The sequence below is a fragment of the Leuciscus leuciscus genome (genome assembly GCF_965113295.1).
Source record: "Leuciscus leuciscus genome assembly, chromosome: 17".
In the NCBI taxonomy this organism is placed as follows: domain Eukaryota; kingdom Metazoa; phylum Chordata; class Actinopteri; order Cypriniformes; family Leuciscidae; genus Leuciscus; species Leuciscus leuciscus.
Window position 1 is genome coordinate 9,056,369 of NC_138741.1, and position 21,439 is coordinate 9,077,807.

The 21,439-nt window shown below is 37.4% G+C and overlaps 1 protein-coding gene and 1 long non-coding RNA gene across 2 annotated transcripts in view; one reads left to right on the top strand and one right to left on the bottom strand.

Annotated features, from left to right (window-relative positions):
• crim1 (cysteine rich transmembrane BMP regulator 1 (chordin-like)) overlaps positions 1–21,439 on the top strand; it is a 113,065-nt gene that overhangs the window by 13,088 nt on the left and 78,538 nt on the right. Inside the window, exon 2 of the mRNA XM_082143215.1 lies at positions 252–425. Within this exon, the coding sequence (XP_081999341.1) occupies positions 252–425 (174 nt within the window). The remainder of the gene's footprint in view (positions 1–251; positions 426–21,439) is intronic.
• The window catches only part of LOC309479318, a 28,724-nt gene that overhangs the window by 5,570 nt on the left and 1,715 nt on the right, over positions 1–21,439 (bottom strand). The window lies entirely within an intron of this gene.

Below are 21,439 nucleotides of genomic sequence, written 5' to 3' on the forward strand. Positions count from 1 at the left end.
TCCTGAGTTCTATGATACCCCTTGGACCTCAAATGCACATGTAATTGGCCATGTGCTCTTTTCTAGCATTCAGTAGCCTCATTACTTCAGCATCACCAGACCAGTTGGCTTTGGGGAACCCACGGTTTTAATGATACTGTAAAAATGTATCGGGATGTATTCTGAATTTTAAAATACTCTGTTTGATCTGGTAATGAATTTCTGTTGCTGTGGCATTCTCATTGATATGTGTCTCTTTCATTTTCGTTCAGATGAAAACTGGGATGACGACCAGCTCTTGGGCTTTGAGCCATGCAATGAAAACCTGGTTACGGGCTGTAACATCATTGATGGGAAGTGTGAATGTGACAGTGTACGAACATGCAACAACCCATTTGAGTTCGCTAGCCAGGAAGCCTGTCAGACAGCCCTGCAGAAGATTGAAGGTACCTCTTATTTCTCCATTCTCATTATCTTTTCTCTCTATCTACTTCCAGCGTGTAACATACTTGTTCCTACATGCGCATGTCTTTCTGCAGTATTCAAAATGTCATCATGCTATTTAATGCATCCTTGATAGGTTTAATCTTTAAAATATGTGTTTGAACTTTCGATTGCTTGACTTTATGAACATACAAAAAAACTGCTTTATAATAAGTACATGTACAATTGTTGCGGGGGAATTTTTGTTTTTTTGTACAAAAGTGCAGTAGGTTTGCAAATTTCACCCTAAATAAGAACCCTAAACAAATACTTGTTTGTTTTTGTTTTGTTTTTACTTTGAGACAGCAACATATTTTTTGCATTCGCAAAGCCACTGCATAACAACGTGTTTGTCATACCTGGAGCCTTTTTTTTTTCTTTTCTTTTTTTTTTTTACATAGTTGTTTGTTCTAATTCCCTTTCTTTTGTAAAGGGTGGGGTAGCAAAAGATAATTTTCTCCTCTTTTCTTAGTGGCATCCTGCTTAAATGACAGTTTTTTTAGAAGCCTGTGATTAAACAAACAGACAAATCTGATTTACTAGAGGCTGATAAGGCTCCTTTTAGAGCTATCAGAATGCAAATGTGGCGTTGAAAAATGCAGTCCCTGATGGATACTTGCTCGCGTTCTCTGAACGTGCCTGTGCATCAGTACTAGATGGTGGCACACTGGCAATTAAACATAAAAATACATGCTTGTTATCACAACGGTCATAGCAACAGGTGCAGGGCCTTGTTGTTTTATAGCGGCAGGTGTGCTTTTCGTCATCCCTTTCGTCAAGCCGGCTGGGGCTATTTTTGAAGGTTTACCCCCTGTTTTAGTTTACTAATAGGTGCTGGTCATGTTGTTTTGACTAGTGCTTTAGAGTTGTTACAGTTGTCACTTGTTTATTGTGATGTTGTGTCTAGTCTGGGATGTTGTTTTGCTTGTCTATTTGTAGAGTTGTCAATTTGCTAGAGATGTAGTGTCTAATAGATAGTTAATTCTCTTGATGAGTAGCTCGTTGATGTTTTTTTCCTAGTGGCTTTCAGCCTAGCATTTTGATGCCTTTGTCCTTTTACAGTGGTGCCAGGCTAATAAAACAGGGGTGGAAAAAAATATTACACAAGGCAATACCTGAAAAAAAAAAAAACGAAAAAAAAAACTAAGCTGATTTGCCGGTCTTAGCTTTTCTCCTAGCTTGGTTAAGCTGGTCTGTTGGCTGGTTTTAAATGGTTTTTTTAAATGCACTTTTCAGCTGTTCAGTCTGTTCAGGAAACCAAGTGAAATCCTGTACATTATGTGATGCAAATGTAAAAAAAAAAGAAGTATTATTTTACAAATAATTCCCTATGGTAAAAAAAGTTTTGAGGTCATAACATAGTATTTTGCAAGGAACTATGCACAAATATGTCTTTATTAATCAATAATCTGCCCTGTAATCATAATACGTGAACATTTGGGTTACACTTAATTTCAATGGTGCACTTTAGAGAACTTCAAGTAACTTTGCATCTACATGTCTACTAACTCTCATTAGAGTATTAGTAGGCTGTACTAGACTGTTAGGTTAGGGTTAGGTGTTTGGGTTAGTAGAATAAGTTGACATGTAGTTGCAAACTTACCAGTAGAATGTCTGTTAAGGGACCATGAAACTAAAGTGTTAGGGTGCTTTCACACCTACCTCATTTAGTTCGGTTGAATCGCGCTGGAGTTCGTTTTCCCCATTGTTGCGGTTTGTTTGGGCAGGTGAGAATGTGGCAATCGCACTCGGGTGCGCACCAAAAGCGGGTACGCTTTCAAACAAACTCTGGAGCGGTTCGTTTTTGGTGAGAACGTGATCCGACCTCGAACAGAACCAACTGCCAAAGAACTGCGCATTTTTGGACTAAACCAGTTGCCGTAGTCAGCTGCTCTGTGCATTATGGGATGAGGAGAAATGTTTGTTGACAGTTTGCACTTAAAGCATGGCAGCTCACGGACAAACTTGGAGTTGTGAGGAGGTGCGGAGCCTGATAGAAATTATTTACGTTATTTTCGAGCCGCATCCTCGCTTCATTCTCAAATATTATTGTTTGACTAAAGTGGTGCAGACAAACTATTTAATAAAATATGACCAGGGATACATTCAGCCCACGCAGTCGTCTCTCCATAGTAAACAGCGGCGTGTTGTCTGCCGGATTTTCCACCTCTTTGTTTACTTCCGGGAGTTCTGTTGAAATTTTCCCGCACGTTAATTCTGACCAATCGAAGTGCGTTCAAGACATATCTGGCCAACGAGTGATGTGGATGTTGTCACGTGACTGCATTTTGGTTCGTTTTATCAACTCATAAACTGATCCGGACCAGAGCGATCAGTGTGGTGTGAAAAGGAACCAAAACGCCTGAAAAATGCTAAATTTTTCGCCCTTGGTCCGGACCAAATTAACCGAACTACAGATGTGAAAGCACCCTAAGTAGATATCAGTCAGACTCAGACAGTCAGAGAGTTTGATGACATGTAGTTGCAGTGTTACCTAATAGTTAGCAGAATGTCTAAAGTGGACCATTGAAATAACCAAAAGTTATTGGTGTATTACTGCCAGTAGTGTTTATTTTAACTGGAAACTGCAGTGGGTTGTACAGTATGTATAAGTTTTGTATGTAGGTAGAGGCACATTTTCCCCAATGAGTCTGTTTAAGAAGTGCCTAAAAGTACCACTCATATTTCCTTCAGAAAATATATATATATATATAAAAGATTTGTCACTGCTAATACAGTTTGTTTTGCTCATGCTGGCCTAAAGCAACATAGTACGTTTTTAATAAACCGTGTATAGACACTGCCCACCTATTTTGCGTACATAATACACGTTTTGTTGCTAGAGAATGTGATGCATTTTCTGGCTGCTGCGTAAAGTTGTTTTTCATCCAATCTCCTCATACATCTGTTTGCGTTCAGTGCCGTGAGGAGCGTGGGCCAAAGCACATGTTTCGCAGTGTTGTAATGGTATGCGCTCAGCAGTTATCATTTGCATAAGAAAAACATTACTGTCTTGATTCATCAACCTGGCCATCTTTTGTGTCTACAGTCAGCAGACATTGTGAGATTTTATTGATTTCACATTAAACAATTGCTTCTGTCACACAGATAGTGGAGCCGTCACGGTAATATGATAAAATTCTATCTCGTACTTCTACTTCTGTTGCTGTCTTTGGGCTGTTGGTGAAAGAAAGAGACAGAAGTGTTTTTAAATCACCAGAAATATGGGCTTGTTCTTTGAGGTCGTTCACCCTATTCAGCCCGATGGAAAAACATCCTTCCTCACAAGGGAGTGTTTTGTATTTACGGGAAGCTGGCAGGCACAAGGGCAAACTTTGAATAGATAAGTGCTATTGATATTATCAGAACAGGCCCCATTTTGAAAGGTTCGGTGACCTCTTGGATTTCTTTAGCCAAACTGTGAGGAGTGGGTCTTTCTCTAAGGACAGTGAAGATTGATAATGCCGTCGCAGTGCCCTCTTCAAGGTTCCCTAACAACATCTATAGTCTCTTCTACCGTTGCTACTACAGGAAATCAATCCTCAATAAAACGGTAATAATATGTTGACCTTTGATGTCTAAGTAGATTTTGTCTCTGGGTAAAAATCCCAGAGCAGTAAATCATCACCAGACCTGATGGAAAGATGTTCTTCGCATCATGTCTTCGGATCAGCTCTCATCTAGTATTGTAGTATGATCTATTTTAGGTAAATCCACTCTTTACATGTCAGTCCGACGTGTCTTTTCTAAGCGGGCGGTTCTCTAAGCGACAGAATATAATCTGTCTATGTGAGACTAGAAGGATGGTAAAACTGACCTTAAAAGACAGATCTTTCAGATACTGTCCAACAGATACAGGTTCAGGTTATTGTACAGAGACACTGGTCAAGGGTCTCAGATTTAATTAGGGATGTCCATTTGCTTGAGAAAATAATACTTAAACTATGACATATTGAGGAATTACATTTTTGGCCAACCGGGATAGGCTTACACTTGCATGTATTGAGGGAGAAAATGTGTGTTATACAAAGGGAATGGATTTAAATATGGTAAAATCTGTTAAACTGATTTTAAGACAGTAGATATAGGCATTGTCTGTGTTTTTATTTACTCTAGAATGGCCTAAATAATGAAAATATATTACACTGTTGATGTCAGATTTGTTTGCTGATTTAAAATGTCATTGAAATTTAATCATGATAAATAGCGATTTTTCCCCCCCATTCAACTACTGTATAAAGCAGCTGAACTCGTGTGGCCTTTGTTTAGTGTGGCTGCAGAGTGAAATGACTTTGAAGGGATTTCAAATCACACACAGTATGCCAATCATGTATTTTTTCATTGCTGCATATATTAGATCAAAAAACAGTAATATTGTGAAATATTAAAATAACTGTTTTCTATTTTAATATATTTTCAAATGTAATTTATTCCTGTAATGGCAAAGCTGAGTTTTCAGCAGCCATTATTCTTCAGTGTAATAACATTTGGTGCTCAATAATTTTTTGGGGGGCTTATTAATAGGTTTGTGGAAACTTGCATTTTAAAATGCTTAACAGTTATTTTAAATGGTGTAGGATTTTGCAATATTACTGTGGTTTACTGTATTTTTTTTTTATCAAATAAATGCAAAAGAGACTTATTTCACAAACATAAAAGAACTTAATTGTTCCAATTTGTTGTCAAAATTCTTTCAAAATCCAATAATATAGTATAATTAAACACATTTTATCTTGTAAACCAACTAAAGTTTGGAAATACAAATGGGAAAAAGGTCCAAGGGCTTGTTTCACAGTGTCAAACACTTTGTTTTAATGGTAGAGTGCTTTTGAACATGCAGGCTTTTGGATCAATTAAGACTTCTGAGCTCTGGGTTTAGATTAGTCAAGGCAATTTTACCACCAACTTGAAATGATTGGGCTAAACAGCAGTAAGGGTATGTGCTGGAGCTCTTTTAGAGAGAGCCTGTGTTTGAAATTAACATGGAGGTGAATGGTAGTCTTCCACTAATCCAGTTTAGACCCCTGACCTAGAGGTTGGAGTAATTTGGTAAGTGTATGAATGCACTACTTTTAGAAACTGTCGCTTGAAAAGATATAACTTGAAATTTTGCCAGCTATGGAAATAGAAAGCTTATTTTATATATATATATATATATATATATATATATATATATATATATACTGTATATATACCCACCAACCCGCCAAATGCGGGGGGATTTCAGCAGTGGTGTGTAACACAGTCACTCCTATAGCTACTTTGGCGGGTTGAATTTTATATATAATATTTAAATTTTTCAATTGTAGTCTTTTAAAAAGGCATCTGAAATAGTAAACTAAGTACAATGTAGTGTTGTCAAAAGTAGCGATTTTTCAACACATATCGAGACTGAAATATCTGAAACGCTTCCAATTCTAATTTTTTCGCAGAATACACACACGATACCAGCTGTGTTCTCTCTCTCTCATCTCTCCGACTGCGAGTTACACACAGACCCTCCTCCCCTCACTCACTTGTTTAATTTGCTCCGCATGAATATTGTTGGTGTTACAGGGCTTGAATTTCTACGTGGGGTCGCGTGTATTGCGCTTCATTTTACTCATTCACGCAGATTTTGTGCTAACACTCAAAGCATAAAGCCGCCTCTCAGTACTAAATTTAGTTATTTTTGGCTGCTTATTGCGCTTAAACAGTCAAATACACAAAAAATGACAAAATGCCAGTCTTGGCGAGTATTCACGTAAACACAGCCAGTTATGATTTAAGTGAGCGTAAACAGTTGAGAAAAAAAACGCATGTGTAACAGTATAATGGATCTGTGAGTCAAGTCTTAAAGTGACAACAGCCTAATATACCTGCTGCCTAATTATGAGATAATATAAAAAAATATCTGTATGGCAGTTTTTTTCTAATGGTATCAATGTCAAAATTGTGGCCAGTGAAAATACTGAATGGCTAGTAAACTACTAGTCACAGTGGCTGGTGACCAAAAATGTTAATGTCAAGCCCCATATATCTATAATAATTATAGATATATATATTATAGATATATGGGATATATTATATTATTTTAAAGAAAACCTGTAACCGTAGCAGTTAAAAAGAATGAGGGGATGGAAATATGTTTTTCTCTTTATGGGAAAAGCGTGTTTGTTTGAGAGAGAAAGTGAGTGTGAACAGGAAGTTTTGTTGTGTGGGACTCTGTTCTGCTTTTACTGTTGGTTTTCTCTGACCCAGCTCAGCCAAAGCACATTAAAGGAAATGCCAAGCATTCTTGCAGTGGAGCTGTGTCTCTGCTGCCCTGGCAGGATTGCAGTGGAGAATATTTGTTCTGGGGAGCCGGCCATGCTAATTGCAGGCCCCGTTGTACGCAGGCAGAGAGCAGCTTCATGCCAAAAGCAACATGTTTCTGTTTTAACAATGTCCTGTTTTCAAAGAGAGCGTGGGGGGTCGGCCAACCCAAGAACGGAATGCCTGAAAGTACTGTACTTTGACTTTCCCTGTTGTCCCGTAGAGGAAAACGCGAAGGCATTCAACCGTTTGATGTGGAACATGGGCAGAGCTCCATGTGTGACGGTGTGTGTGTGTGCTGTGCACCATGAACAAACTGCTACTAGTTGAAAAATTTGTATTCAGTAACGATGACTAGGGATGGGTAATATGGCAAAAAAAAAGAAAATATTTTCATATTCAAAATATGTCACAAGATTGATGTATTTACTGTGAAAAAATGTAAAGTCAAGTAAAAAAATTATCAAAGCATTTTCGTAAGAACATTTAACCATTTTCATTTCTATGCTGTATGCACCAATATAACAATGCATCAAAACAACAATATTTGCTAATTGTAAATACGAAATGCAATGCAATGACTTATGTAAATATATAATGATGCAAATACAGTTTTGAATCGATCAAAGTTTCAAGGAGATAAATCAAACTTACTCTAATGCCATTTTTGCTTTTACAGAAGATATGCTATTTTATTTTATGCTCCGAAACCTAATGGCCAAATAAAAAGTGTATTAAAATAAAATTTAAATGCAGGTTTTTTTTCTAAACCTCTAATATATATTAAACCCTGTATAATTTGGCTGATTTCAGGTTCACCTGACTTTCTAGCAGACGTGGCGATCTTCAAAAGCAGCCAGACAGAATGAAACTGAAAGCATGGGTTTCTCATGCTTATTTTTAGGTTGAAAAACACTGTTGCACAAGTGCAGCTTGTGGTGTGTGGAGTGTGTATGTCTCTAGTGTGTGTTTTTTTTCCTTTTTTTAATGAGGGCTGAATTAAATTTTTAATTGAAATAAACTTTTCTGGGAGGGTTTTGCTCAAGCCAGCTGTCTAAAACCACAGCACGCTAATTTATACACAGCTTAATTTCTTAAACGTAAAAATGTGTGTGTGTGTGTGTATATATATATATATATATATATATATATATATATATATATATATATTATTTTTTTTATTTTTTTTTTTTTTTTTTTTTTTTTGCTGTTGGCATTAATTAATTATTGTGGGGGCTGAGTGTAATTAACCTCTGTGGTTTTTCAAAGGTCTGCAAAATTATCCAAAGCATTCTTGCTACGGGTTATTTTATCCTCCCCTGACTTTGGCAGTGGTAAATGTTTGAGGACAACTGTCTGTTCAGCACGAATGTGTTCTTCCTCTCCACAGGAGCCAAGATTTAGAGGCGATGCAGCTTTCGAAACTCGCTCGCATCAATCTGTCCAGGCGTCTGGACATACTAGATGTTGTGAGAACCAGAGCGCCACCACATCGCAAACAGGTGTTAATTGGATGCGGCCCCGTCACATCTACAGGGTCAGCTCTAGCGCACGACATGAGTAGTTTCCCTTCCTTCTCCTGAGGCGGAAAATTAGAGGTGTTAAACCCATTGATTCCGTCACCTTTGCCATGTGTAGTTTTCTGCCAGAGACATGTCAGTAGAACTTCCTTTAGAGCTTATTGCCTTTTAAAATCAAATCTTTTTCATTTACCTTTAGTTTAGTGGCATGTTAGCAGATTAATTGATTTCAAGGTATTTTACAGCACTGTCACCATTTACTGACTACTCATGGGCAAGGCGAATTTTGCTTAAACTTCAGATTTTTTCTCCCAAGAAAGGTAATTGTCAGTTCCCGATAGATAGATAGATAGATAGATAGATAGATAGATAGATAGATAGATAGATAGATAGATAGATAGATAGATAGATAGATAGATAGATAGATAGATAGATAGACAGACACACAGACAGACAGACCCACATGCATATATACATACAATAGATCTTAATATATAGGCTGTCTGTTTCATTAATGTTAATCAAACAATTGTGGTATCATGGAAAAAAAATGTATATATATTTTGCTTTAGATATTTTTCTCAAAATTGACTTTGCTGACTCTATCGACTTCAAATAGGTGTAGGCGTGTAGCTCAGTCATTCTTTGTCAAACAAATCATACATCATTTTGAAGGTTTTTTAATAGAGAAAATTTGCTCATTGTGACTCATTTTGCCAGCACGGGTCACTTACTGTATATAAAATATGTTTGCAAGTTTGGCAAATATCCTTCTCATCAAGTGCTCTTTCTGTTTTATAAAGTATCCCGTTTCTATTTCAGAGTGAGAAATTGCTGCTAATGATTCAGTGCATGAGTGATCTGTCTGAATGAATCAAACTGAATCGTGAACAATTCAAATAATTTTTTATACGTTTTCAAAACTGTGAAACCAGCAAAAATTACACTTCTAAGACCTTAGAGATTGTCCCCCCTTATTTATTGTGGACACTCTTTTCAATGTTTGGCTTTCTGTCTCAAACCATGTTCAGATTTCAAAAGTCAAAAATTTCGATGTGAACTCAAACAATTCTAATCAGATCCTCCCAAAACCAAATTATTTGAATGATGCTTTCCACAATCATTTTATAGCTATATACTCTTACTTTACATCAACATTATTATTTTTTATATTTTTTTTTTATTCTTAGAAATTTTAGAAGAAACATCTCAGAAAAAGTGAGGCTTCAATACATTGCAGAGACCTCCTGAACTAAAGAGCAATTCAAGCTTTTATCTGTGTGTAGTTGGAACATGGAGGACACCCCCAACAGTGTGACCCAACCAGAGCTGTGGTGAAGCACAGTGAACTACATTCCTCAATGATACAACACGCAAAAAAAAAGTGTGCCCTTTTATGGTTGGAACAATGACAATCGAATTACATTATCTGAAATGACCATTAGCACAGTGGCCTTATTCCAATAATTAATCTATTAGCATCCTCACAGTCAGTCCCCAGCGGTTTTTACTGCTCTATACGTTCATTGTATTGACAGCTCTGCTGGTGTGGAAGATTTCAAGCCTCTGACACATGTAGGACAGGTCGGATGGATATTGACACGGGTCCACCAGCCTGGTTCATCTCATCAGATTGAGAGTGCTGCTGTTTCTCAATGATGGATTACATGGGGCAGAGTGCACAGCTAGAGCTTGACAAAAGTGACACTTGTTAGAAGCATAACCCATTCGGTGTGAAAGCCAATCAAATTCATTTCAAATTTCATTGCTTAATATAACTTGTGGGGAACACGGGGAGTTAAAGCTGTTTAATTCAGACCTTATGCATTGGGTTCAAGTCGGGTTCAAATTTTGTGACCGCACCTTAAACGGTCTACAGTTAGGCCAACAAATTATATTATTTTAATAATTATTACAATAAAAATAAATGATTTCTGGCATCATGTTGGAGCTACATACACTGCCACAAGTAAAGAGAGTCCATCCTCATGTCTCTATGATATTCTTGTGCCAAAATATGGCAGGGCCCACATGGTTTTCATGGGCCCCACAGAGGCCCCAGCACAATGGGGCCTACAAGGAAGGTGGGCCCCATTTTTTTTTTTTAAATGGACCTCAACTACAGTCAAAGAGATATTCATGACCAACTTATGCAGAAATGCAGGTGAATCACATACTTTTTCCTGCAACTGTATTGAACTTTGTCGTCTTTTATCGTGCATTGCTGATAATGTGATTTTTTTTTTTTTTTTTTTTAAGTATAGGGGAGTTAGATCTCACGGCCTCTTGTAGCTCATCGCTTTAATGCAACACTGCATCGAAGGTGGAAAATGTTAAACTTTCCAGGGCAGAAAAGGATAAATTATGTGCACCTCGAACCGCACTTTTAAAAGTCTGACATTTAGACTGACACTTGCCTACAATCATTGCCTCCTTTACAGATAATATATTTACTTCTGTCAGTTTCTTTCATTTCCTGTAAGAGCTTTAAAACTGCTGCGTTTGTGATAAGCTTATTTCCTCGTGATTTCAGCCTTAGGCCAACAATTACTCAGTGCTGAGGTGGGACGCAACGGCTATGGACTTGAAATGGTAGATGTGATGATATTTTAAAGAGAAGTGAGGCGTTTTGTTTGTAAGTCAATTGTTGACATTCTGGTGTCCCTGTGGTGTCTGGCAGTAGATGCTTGGTCTGAGGGTTTGGTGTGGTTCGCTGATAAAGATGAATCACACAGCGGCCTGTCGAAGCGTGCCACTCGTTTGTCCTTTAAATTGGTAAAGATAACACGGAACCTTTAAGGAACAATTTTTTCTCTCTCTCTCTCTCTCTCTCACAGTGGCTCACAGCATGGTCCTTGGGTGCTTTTTGCTCGCTCTGTGTATTTTGAGCATTTGATCAGATGGTGAGGAAAATGTATATGTGGGACAGAGCAAGCATGTCAGCATAACAGAAAGATTTCTGTATCTGCCATTTTACGAAGACACTCTGATTGTTGCTTTGGGGAAGAGGTCGCATTGTCAAATTGGCAGGAAAGAGGAATCTGAATGGATATAACAGACGACGCTTCAACTAACAATTCATTTTGAGTGCTTTATCAGTTATTCTGACAGTTCGTCAAATGATCAGTTGGGGGAAAATAAAGAAGCTGTACTTTTTCAAATTGTCAAAGTCCTGAAACATGTTCTACATTAGTTACCATGTTTTCTCAGCTTCTGTTATATTTATGAGGATTACTAGAATATATTAAATAATTAATCATCGCTGCCAACTTTTGATGGTTTTGAATATTTAGCTTCCCGATATTTATGAGCAGTGCTGAATCCTGGCATAAGTACTATTCCAACAGGATTCATTTTCCAAACGTAGTTTAAATTAAAAAAAATTTAAATAGGATGACTGCCATTTCATGTACTAATGCAGGCGAGTTTGAGATCACTGTCCTTTTTGCTAATTTGTGAGTGTCGGAAGTTACAACGATCTCATTTAAGTCGTGTGATCTGGATGTTTGCATCATGAAATCCATTGAAATAAACAAGACTTTTGGTTTTGTTTAGTTTTGTTTGCCAATGGGTTATAATTGAACATCTCCTTGATTCCTTGTTTGATGTTCTTTCATAGAAATTTTGCTATTGTAATATGCTAGTTTTTCATATTTTTGCTAGGATCACTTAGGATTTGCATCAGAATTTGGCACACCTGAATTTAAAGGAGTCCCTTACCAGCACACACTGGAGTTAATGGGAAACAAAATCCTCATTTTACAGACATCCACTTAAATTTTAATAAATTTGTGGAATAATTGGTAACATTTTATTAGAAGATTTTAAGGTGACATAGTTACACGTTACTACAAGTAGGACTACTTACTATAGTAATAATAGTAAATTAACTAACCCTAAACCAAACAATAACCCTAACCGGTCCATAACTCTATTGTAAGAACATGTAGTTAATAAATATTACTCAGTACTTATGCAACTACATCACCTTAAAATAAAGTGTAACCGAATTATTTATAAATATTGTTCACAATTTTGTTGTGTTTTGTTTTAGTTGTCTGACAGTGGGTTATAATTGAACACTTGGATGCTTTCTTGTTTTATGTTCTGAATTGTAATATGCTACTTTTTCATAGTTTTGCTAGCTTTGAATATAAACAACTGTCAGAATTAATAAGATGTGTTAAAGCTGTTGAATTTTTGCCAATTGTTGTTGGCTAATGGGGCTTAAATCTGTGTTTACTATGTTTTCCACCCTTGCTGTGAAGTAATTGAGGATGAGAAATACCAATAAACAATATTTTATAATCAAGTTACTGAACAGGCCGGCGGGACGCAAAGTACTGTTTCAGGTCTCACTCTCAGAATCACAATGCTGATCTCATTTGTTCGGAACATTTGTTTAATGTGCTTTTTTTTTTTTGCATTTTATATATTTATCGCTCATCTGTGCGTACTGCTCTCAGCTATTCAAAAACGAATGCCTTTTTGTGGTCTTCTGCAAAGGTTACTTGTAGATCGGAAAAGAGCTTTGAATTGTTGTTAGAGAGTGACCAACCCATTTCAGCTCCGGAGAGGTCAGTGCTGCCCTGTTTAAAGTGTACACAGAAAACTGTGAGCCTGTGTGTGTGTACTTGTTTTGACTAAAGTGTGTGTGGGTTACAAGGAGAAAATTAACCTTTTTTTCCTCAGAGCGCATAATTCATAACCGAAATAACTGCGAGGGGGGGACATGAAATGTGCAAAAACAAGGGCTTATTGTTTGCCGATTGCGGAAAGGCCCAGTGGGTCATGTGCTGTTTTGACTGGCAGTCTGGCTGAGAAAGAGAGTTTGTTGTGTCATTGCGATAAAATTTCAGTGCAGAGAAGGGAAAAAAAAGAGGAAACGTTCTGTATATCTTCGTCTCAGTGAGCTCATTCTGGATGAAGGAAAGAAGCAAGAAGTTTGGAAGGAAAATTGGGCCCCTGATTCAGACGCAGGGAGGAACTTGACATGGTTCACTTCAGGCTACATTTGATTTAGACATAGCAAGAGACAGGAATTTAAAGCTCAGTTTATTCTTGCAGTAATTTACCTGCATCATTGTTTCCATCTTGGCATAGAGATACAAACTATTGCATTTTTTTATGAACAAAGATACACATTCAGTAGAAAACCAGCAAAGATCAATGAGGTCCTTCTTAAAACATCTCAATGCCACATACATTTTGGAGTAACATTTGAATCACAAATGATATTATTTTACAGAGAGCCATATTGAAGAGCTGTGTGTGTGGGGGGGGGTATCTCCTTAAAAAGATTCTGTGCTTAAGAAGGTGGTTTTTCTAATTATTTTTCAAAAATGCATGATGTTCCTGTACGAAGACAGCATTAGCAGTCTAATGGTTATGTTGGTTTTGTAACCGAATATTTGTTGTGGATTTATCCTGGAGAGCATGTTACGACTTATCGTTTGGAATGTGTAACATGCCACAGCTTCTTTAATTGAGCTTCTTTTCATCCTCTTCTCTCTCTCAGTGCCTGAATTCATCTCTCGCTCCCTGTCCTCTCTTGCCTCATTGCCTCTTTACACACAGACACACACCCCTCGCAGTATATTAGTATTGGACTTGAGGCTACTCTTGAGTCTGGAAAGCCTGAACTGTCTGATGAAGGAATGTCACTGTGGGCGAATGAGAGAATGCCCTGCTGTTGGGGAGGATTGGTGTCGGTGTTAGGAATAGGGAAGTGAGACCTTCACTCCATAATAAGCTCCATCCCATTATCACGCAAGGCTGGACCCTTAATCAAATCTATTGGTCACAGTAGGGGTGGGTGATATAAGCTTACATTTATGCCAGGAAATTGTATAATGTGACATTTTATGCAAATTAGTTTTTAAATGAAAAGTTAGTAAAAAAATGCAGAAAGGTTCTATTGATTTGAAATAAAGTCCAAAGTACAGGTAGATAAAAAAAGAAAATCTAAATAAATGTAGAAATATTAACAATACATTTCTACTGGTAGGCTATATTATGCTAAACTGGCATATCGCTTAGCCCATACAATTGAGGCAGCCAGTAATTGACAACTATATTGAATTTAAAACCCTTCTAGAATTTAGAAAAGAGCCACTGCCTCCCTAAAGCCCTAGTAATGCTCTAAACTACTGTACAGAAACCCCAAGGGAAAATAGTCTCCTTGTATCTTTCAATATTTCAATACTTCTGTCTGTGTGTTTTCAGGCAAATGATGGCTCGGCTTTCAATATGACTGCCATCAGTAAAGGTCAACAATATTGATTCACTGCAAGACAGGCACGCAATGCTAGAAATGCCACATAGCTAACTGCAGATTTATCTGTCTGTGCAAAGCTTGTACATTAATGAGATCGACTGCTGAGAGACTTTTTTTTTTCCACCTGGCATAGTATCCATCTCAAATACTCCTTGTAACAGGTGAAATACGGGCGCTCTAAGAGTCTCATTTATCCTGGAGATGTTATTTTGAATTGTAAGGGCCTTTTTTGTGATCCTTATCCTTCCACTTAAGCACTGGTCTCCAAGGGAAATGCAAAATGGCTACCATTTCTTTGCACCAGATTAAGGCACAAAAGAAACATCAGATATTTTGAATTGAAATGTCAAATGTAATTCTATGTTTTCATTTTATCGCTTTTGTCACAAAGTGAAAATGTCAAAAGGTTCTGTGTTAAACAACTGAATGTTATGTCTTTGAATTGAACCACTGAGATGACAGTTAAGGTGTCTGTTTATTGATTTTTCTATTGAGAATCAAGAATTTGCTCATTAGGTCTCCATATGCCTGATTTTAAAGGGATACTCCACCATTTTTTCATATTAAACTATGCTATTCCCTTAACTAAGACGAGTTGACACATAGGCTACCTCTCTCATCTCAGTGCGTGCACTTAATCGCTCTGACGCGCGGTGACACTCTGATAGCACTTAGCTTAGCCCAGTATATTCAATGGTATCTAACAGCAATGAATTTAGAAGTGACCAAACACATCAACGTTTTCCCTGTTTAAAAATAGTTACATGAGTAGTTATACGACCAAGTATGGTGACACAAAATAAAACGTGGTGCTTTTCTAAGCGGGTTAAAAAGGATAACTATAATGTATGGCGGAATAGCACTTTTGGGAGTACTTCGACTCGGCGCAGTAAAAAGTCACGCCTGATCCTCTTCCCACTATTGACAATGTGTGCGTTGTCAGTAGATCACACACAGAACTTTCCACTCCCATCGGCGCTTTTTTGGAATTGCAGTCTCACACTAATTTCCCCTATATAGTAAATCTGGCCCTTAATATGTCATCCATCCATTTTCGTTTCGCAGGCTGTTTTAAGCAGCGTCATGGGCAGCTGGCTTACATTTGGGTGTCGAATTAACACGTCTAATTAACACTTAAACATGGACTGAGCAGTCCATGTTCAGAAATATGAGAAAACAAGTTTCCTGTAAACACAACTCACTGCGTGTGTCTGAGAGAGAAAGAGAGGGAGAGAGTGGAGGAAGAGTTGATTTACTTGCCCTGTGTGTGAAATTACAGTCTGAAAGAAATATTTCAAATAATTTTATAAACACAGAGCTTACGGTAAAATTATGCATAATACTACGATATTCAGGCCCTGAAAATATCGATCCTTGGCATCTGTGTATCGATACAATATCCCCTTGCAAACTATCGCTATTCCCCCTGACTTAATGCATTTCATTAGGTATCATGAACTGACATTGAGCAATGATAGTTAATGTCAATTTCTACAATACATTTTTAACATTCCAAGTTATATAAATTAACTTTTAAATATAAATTAAAATGATGCATTTTTATACATCAAGTTTGACAGAATTTTATTCTACAGATTTTTATTTTATTATACTGGTTCTGTAATATTCAGTTCTCAAATGAAGAGAAAAGCCTCAGTGGAAAAATGTATACAAATGCACAGATGTCCAGTTATTTTAAAAAACAAACCTTAACATGACGAATAAAGACATGTGATTGATAGACCTGTCAGTGCCACGCTTATCTGCTTGTCAGCTCACTCCTTCTTTCCGCCATGTCGGTTCCCGTTGATGTATGCATGCTGTGCGGCTGGCGGGTTTTTGACGACATGGGGCGGTACACGCTGGCACTGCATGCTCTTGCATTCGCTCTTTACCATCCCAGACCTCACATGGACACATCCATCACCCTTCCATCTGCCCTGCCAGCAGAAAGAACACAAATGGAAAAATGAATTCTTCCCTACGTTCTGCCACCGGTGTCCTTCATTTATAACACATATGTGGCAGGAAGTGGGTGGATTGATGTGGCCCGTCAAGGCTAACGGCTGAAGCTGTAATACACAGAGGCACAGGTTGAAAGGGCACGTGGCCAATCGCACCCTGTACCTCCAGATTAGAACTCCACAGGCACCGTCACAAGAAGGGGTAAACTTAAGATGAAACAATGGATGAAAGCCAGTCCTAAAATTTGGAAGGGTCTAGTCTGACAGAGCCAGACTTTTGAGTATTGGCCTAAAATCTGGTCCACTCTGTAGCCTATACTGTCCAAGAACTGCCCACTTGGCCATCTGACCAACCATCTGTAAATTGAACAATCAGTTTGTTTGGTTCTTTGTTTCTTTCTTTCTTTTTGAGATTGTTTAGGAGGGGAAAAATCTGAAATCATTGTCACCAAAATACTAGTCAACAATTGTAAAATTGCAATTGTGTCAAAGTATATGTTCTTGCTCAACCCCTTTTATCAAGAATGCATCAGGAGGTGACTTGTGCGAACTTGAGGCAGCCAGTTATCCCAGAATGCATCTCACACCAACAAGCAAGCATCAATGGCTAAGGAGAAAACCTGTATAATTTTAAAAATACTACTGCTATTGTGTCACAAAATGTAGTCTTAAGAGTTTTTCAGGTGAGAATGTAGTTGTTTAAAGCTCACATCTGCAGTTTATTTATAAAGATAGTGCCTATTTGAAGATTTGCTCATGTACTCCGCCGAGAACAGCCTTACCTTGGCTAGTCCTTCTGACATTTGCCACTGGATCTGATGTCTCGATAATGATTAAATGTTAGATATAATTCGTCTTGTGTAGATCTAACAAGCAATCTTTGGTCTCATGAATCTATTTGTTCTCGGGCATAGTTAAGTTTCATAACTTTATATATTTATATATACTGTCCTCTGAAGTTCATACTCCTCAAACATACTAGTCGAACATGTTCATAACATGTGCATAAACTGTGTTGTCAGAATTTCTGTTTGCCCAAAATTGCTATCACTTTCACAGACAAAACTGACAAAACTCACAAAAGTAAATAAATGAATAAATTACAAAAGAAACAAAAATTATAATTGTTGTGTACGAAATTCAAATCTAGTGACACCCCCCTCCCATAGGCATGCCTTCAAATTTGAGACTAGGAGTGGACTGTAAAACTTTTCTGTTCTGCTGTATCTACTAGTCGGAAAGATGTTCCTCTCCTTTGACGTGATTAGGATTTCACAGCTAAACTGTCCAGCTGGTTTAAGTGGGTAATCACATTCTGAACCATCACCTCAAGTGCTATATCAGCCCAGCCCAGTTAACATATCAGCCCAGTTTCTTCAGGCAGAGCGCCGTCTCCACTGAGAGACTCATAATGACTGTTAATAATAGTTAATTCAACATGATCATTACGACGTTCCACCTGCCCTCTCTGTAATCACCCTTTCAGCACAGCACTACAATCTGCCAAACACACTGATAATTTCATGTTTGCAAGACAGAATTTTCAGTTTTGTGTAAACTATTCCTTTAAACCAGTAAATATTACACCAGTGCTACCTTCAATTTGCTGAATTTGAGTTAAAGGTGGTTTAAATCAAAGTTTGAAACTGCTCCTCCGACGAGTCTTCTCATGAAGGACTTTTTTTTATTTATGTTGACGTCTGTCTGTCTTTATTTGAGGTAGTGTTCAATTTGGGAATGGATTTCATTGAACAAGCAGAGCATTGAAGAAATATAGGACATTAAAGCAGAGAGTAGCCCCAGCCAGAAGCTCAATGAATTCCCATAGTGCTTCGCTGTCGTCACGTGTGACCGGTTTGCTCTTGACAGGAAGGTTTGTGACAACCGAGAGTCGCAGCAGATTGTAACGGTAAATTCAATAGGCAGGATCACAGCAAAAGAGATGCTGTTCCACAGCATAATCTTCATGGGCTCCCCTCAGTACATTTTGTGTGACATATAAACAAGAAATATAGTTTTGATCACCGCATTTACATAATTATTCAACTGCTTCCATTAGGTCCCATAGGAAACAAGTGACTGAAACCTACTGAACGGATAATGTTTATCACAGCAGATGATTTGCTTAACATTCAAACATCTTCCATTGGTGATCCAGTTTTTGTTACATTACCACAAAAATCAATAGCCTGATATTGCATCATTCGCTCACTGCCCAGGTGTGAAAGCCGGTTGAGGAGCAGCTTTAATCTTCTCCATAATTATTGAGAGTGCTTGTCAAGAGTAGAACAGCCTCATATGTAGTGTGTAGCATTTTGGTCAGTGGCAAGACTATAATTTATGGTGGGTCGATGTAATTTGCAGTGGTTGCTGAGACAGGCATTATTATTACCATTGCTTATACTTGGGGTTATGCATTTGAACTAATTCTTAACTATAAGTAAGAAACTTTAGAACACTGTTTGTGATAAAGCTTGAAGGGTTCAGATTTGGTGGCTTGGCTTCTTTCCTAAGCATTCTGACTTAGGATTTTTTGGGGAAAAAAGATTTACATTCATGGAGGGCCAAGTGTAATTTTAGTATTACTTAGATATATAGTGCTGTCGAATCGATTAACCGCATCTAACATTAAAATTTGTGTTTATATAATATGTGTGTGTGTGTGTACATATACTGTATGTATGCAATTTGACAGCACTATTTAGTTTTATTAATATGTTGAATTATTTTCAGCTTTAGTTTTAGTTACATTTTTTGGGGGGGAATTTTGGATTTTTTTTTTCTTCAAATAGTTAAATAATCCAAATATAGTTTTCATTTATTTATTTTTTTATTTCAGTTTAAGTTTTAGGTTTTTGAGTGATTGAGAATAGTATTCTGACCACAAAACACAACAAAAAAAAATCTGTCATTTTGGAATTGACTCCATTTTGGTTGTGTATTCCATTCACACTTGCAATAACAATTTTGCAGATTCACTCTGCATTTAAAATCAGTTGTCACTCCTAAGCTTTGCAGTGTGTACACGACTCTAGAGAACTTTGTGTTGGGCTCTTTTGACTCAACCAGCCCATAACACAGCACCACTCACAATGTCTTCAGAAAATATACACATTTTGTTTAATGGTAAGAAATGGGCTGCGCGTTGTCCAAAAGGTTTAGTTATTGTGAGAGATTTTGTGTAACCAGGGGACAAAAGTGAAAGGAATCCATTTATGAAGAAAGAGAGATGGAGATCTCCTTATGTATTTCCTATAGCCAGTCATATGCCGTTTCATATTTTTACAGTAACGTATTCGTGATGTTCTTATAGTTGGACTCACAGGGTGAGTATTCTTCAGTATTCTTTGATATTATAAATAGTGATTGAGTAAAGTAAATAACTTGCACAAGCAGGTTAGATGAATGTGTTTTTGGAGCCACATATGATTTACAGCGCAACGTGAGATGTTTTTAATAAACTGCCTGATTCAGCTAAACAGAGTTCTAAATGAAGATCGAGTTCCTCTAATCCTGTCAATCACCGTTCAAGGACAGACATGTGCTTTCTTACCTCACTTCTGAGACAATTATCCCAGCATTTCCTCCACCTCTCTCTCTCTCTCTCTCTCTCCAAACTATTTTAAATGTACTATACAAACTCTGTGACCGTTAGTGGTGGAGAATCAACACACAAAAAAGCATTAGTGAGAAGGTTTATAACAGGCCCCAGTTGGTGTTTTTCTCTCCTACTGCTGAACGTCATACATCTGTGCATTTACGTGAGATAATGTGAAGCAATAAAAGAAAGAGGATGTGTGACTGACACAAGATGAATCTTTTGGAAATGTTATTGTTGGTTTTGGAGGAACAGCTGTAATATTACGTCAGTGTATGTGGCAGAGTTTGGGGAAATAAATGAATGCTGGTTTTACTTTTACTTTTAACTCTCTCACTCTCTCTTTCCCATTCTGTTCACGATTTGTTTGTGGCTTCAGGGGTGTAAATTTCACAAATCATTTTCTCTCTACATTTCTCTAGTTTTTGCTTGACAGTTAAGCTATTTTCAACCCAGACTGTTTCTTGTGACTTCAACCATGCATAATAGTGATTTAACATTTATGAAAGGTCTCTTGTGGAGTTCATGTCTCTTACGAGAATAAAATACATTTATTGTGAGATACCGACAGTCTTGAAGGGATTGTTCACCCCAAAATGAAAAAAATTTGCTTACCCTCATGTCGTTATAAATCTATTCGACATTTGTTCATTTTAAAACACAAATATGAAAATTTACAAAATTGACCTGAGAGGTTTCATTAAAAATATATGCTGTTCCTCCATCAAAAGTCCATTCAACCAAAACTTTCAAGCTTCAAAAAGTTCAAGACATTGTAAAAGTAATATGAATCAAGCGGTTTAATCCAAGTCTTCTGAAGAGACATGACCGCTTTATATAATAAACACATTTATGCTGCCTTCACATGCTATCGGAAATGCCCTATTTCCCACTTCGAAGTCGTGATTACGAGCTGATTGCATTCAAATTTTGACTTGAGAGGGCGTTCATGTCCAATTTTTTAACTAAGAAACTAGTATTTACGAAAATTCCGGTAGTATGTGAAGGCAGCATTAGTTCAGGTTTATTCACATATAAACACTGATCAGTGAACATAGAGCATATCAGATATGGTAAACAGAAGCTCAGTCACACTTGCTTGACAATGCTAAAACTTTAGTTTCCATGCATCAAGCAAGCATTAAACACTGTTAAAGTGATAGTTCACCCCAAAATGACTCTATTCACCCTCATGTCGTACCAAGTCTGTAGTAAAAAAAAAAAAACTAAATTCCAATCTAAATTCTAATCTAGTCCTATTCTAAACACAATTAAGCTATTCTTCTGTAGGGCATGGGATTGTGGGGGATATTAGCTCACTTGC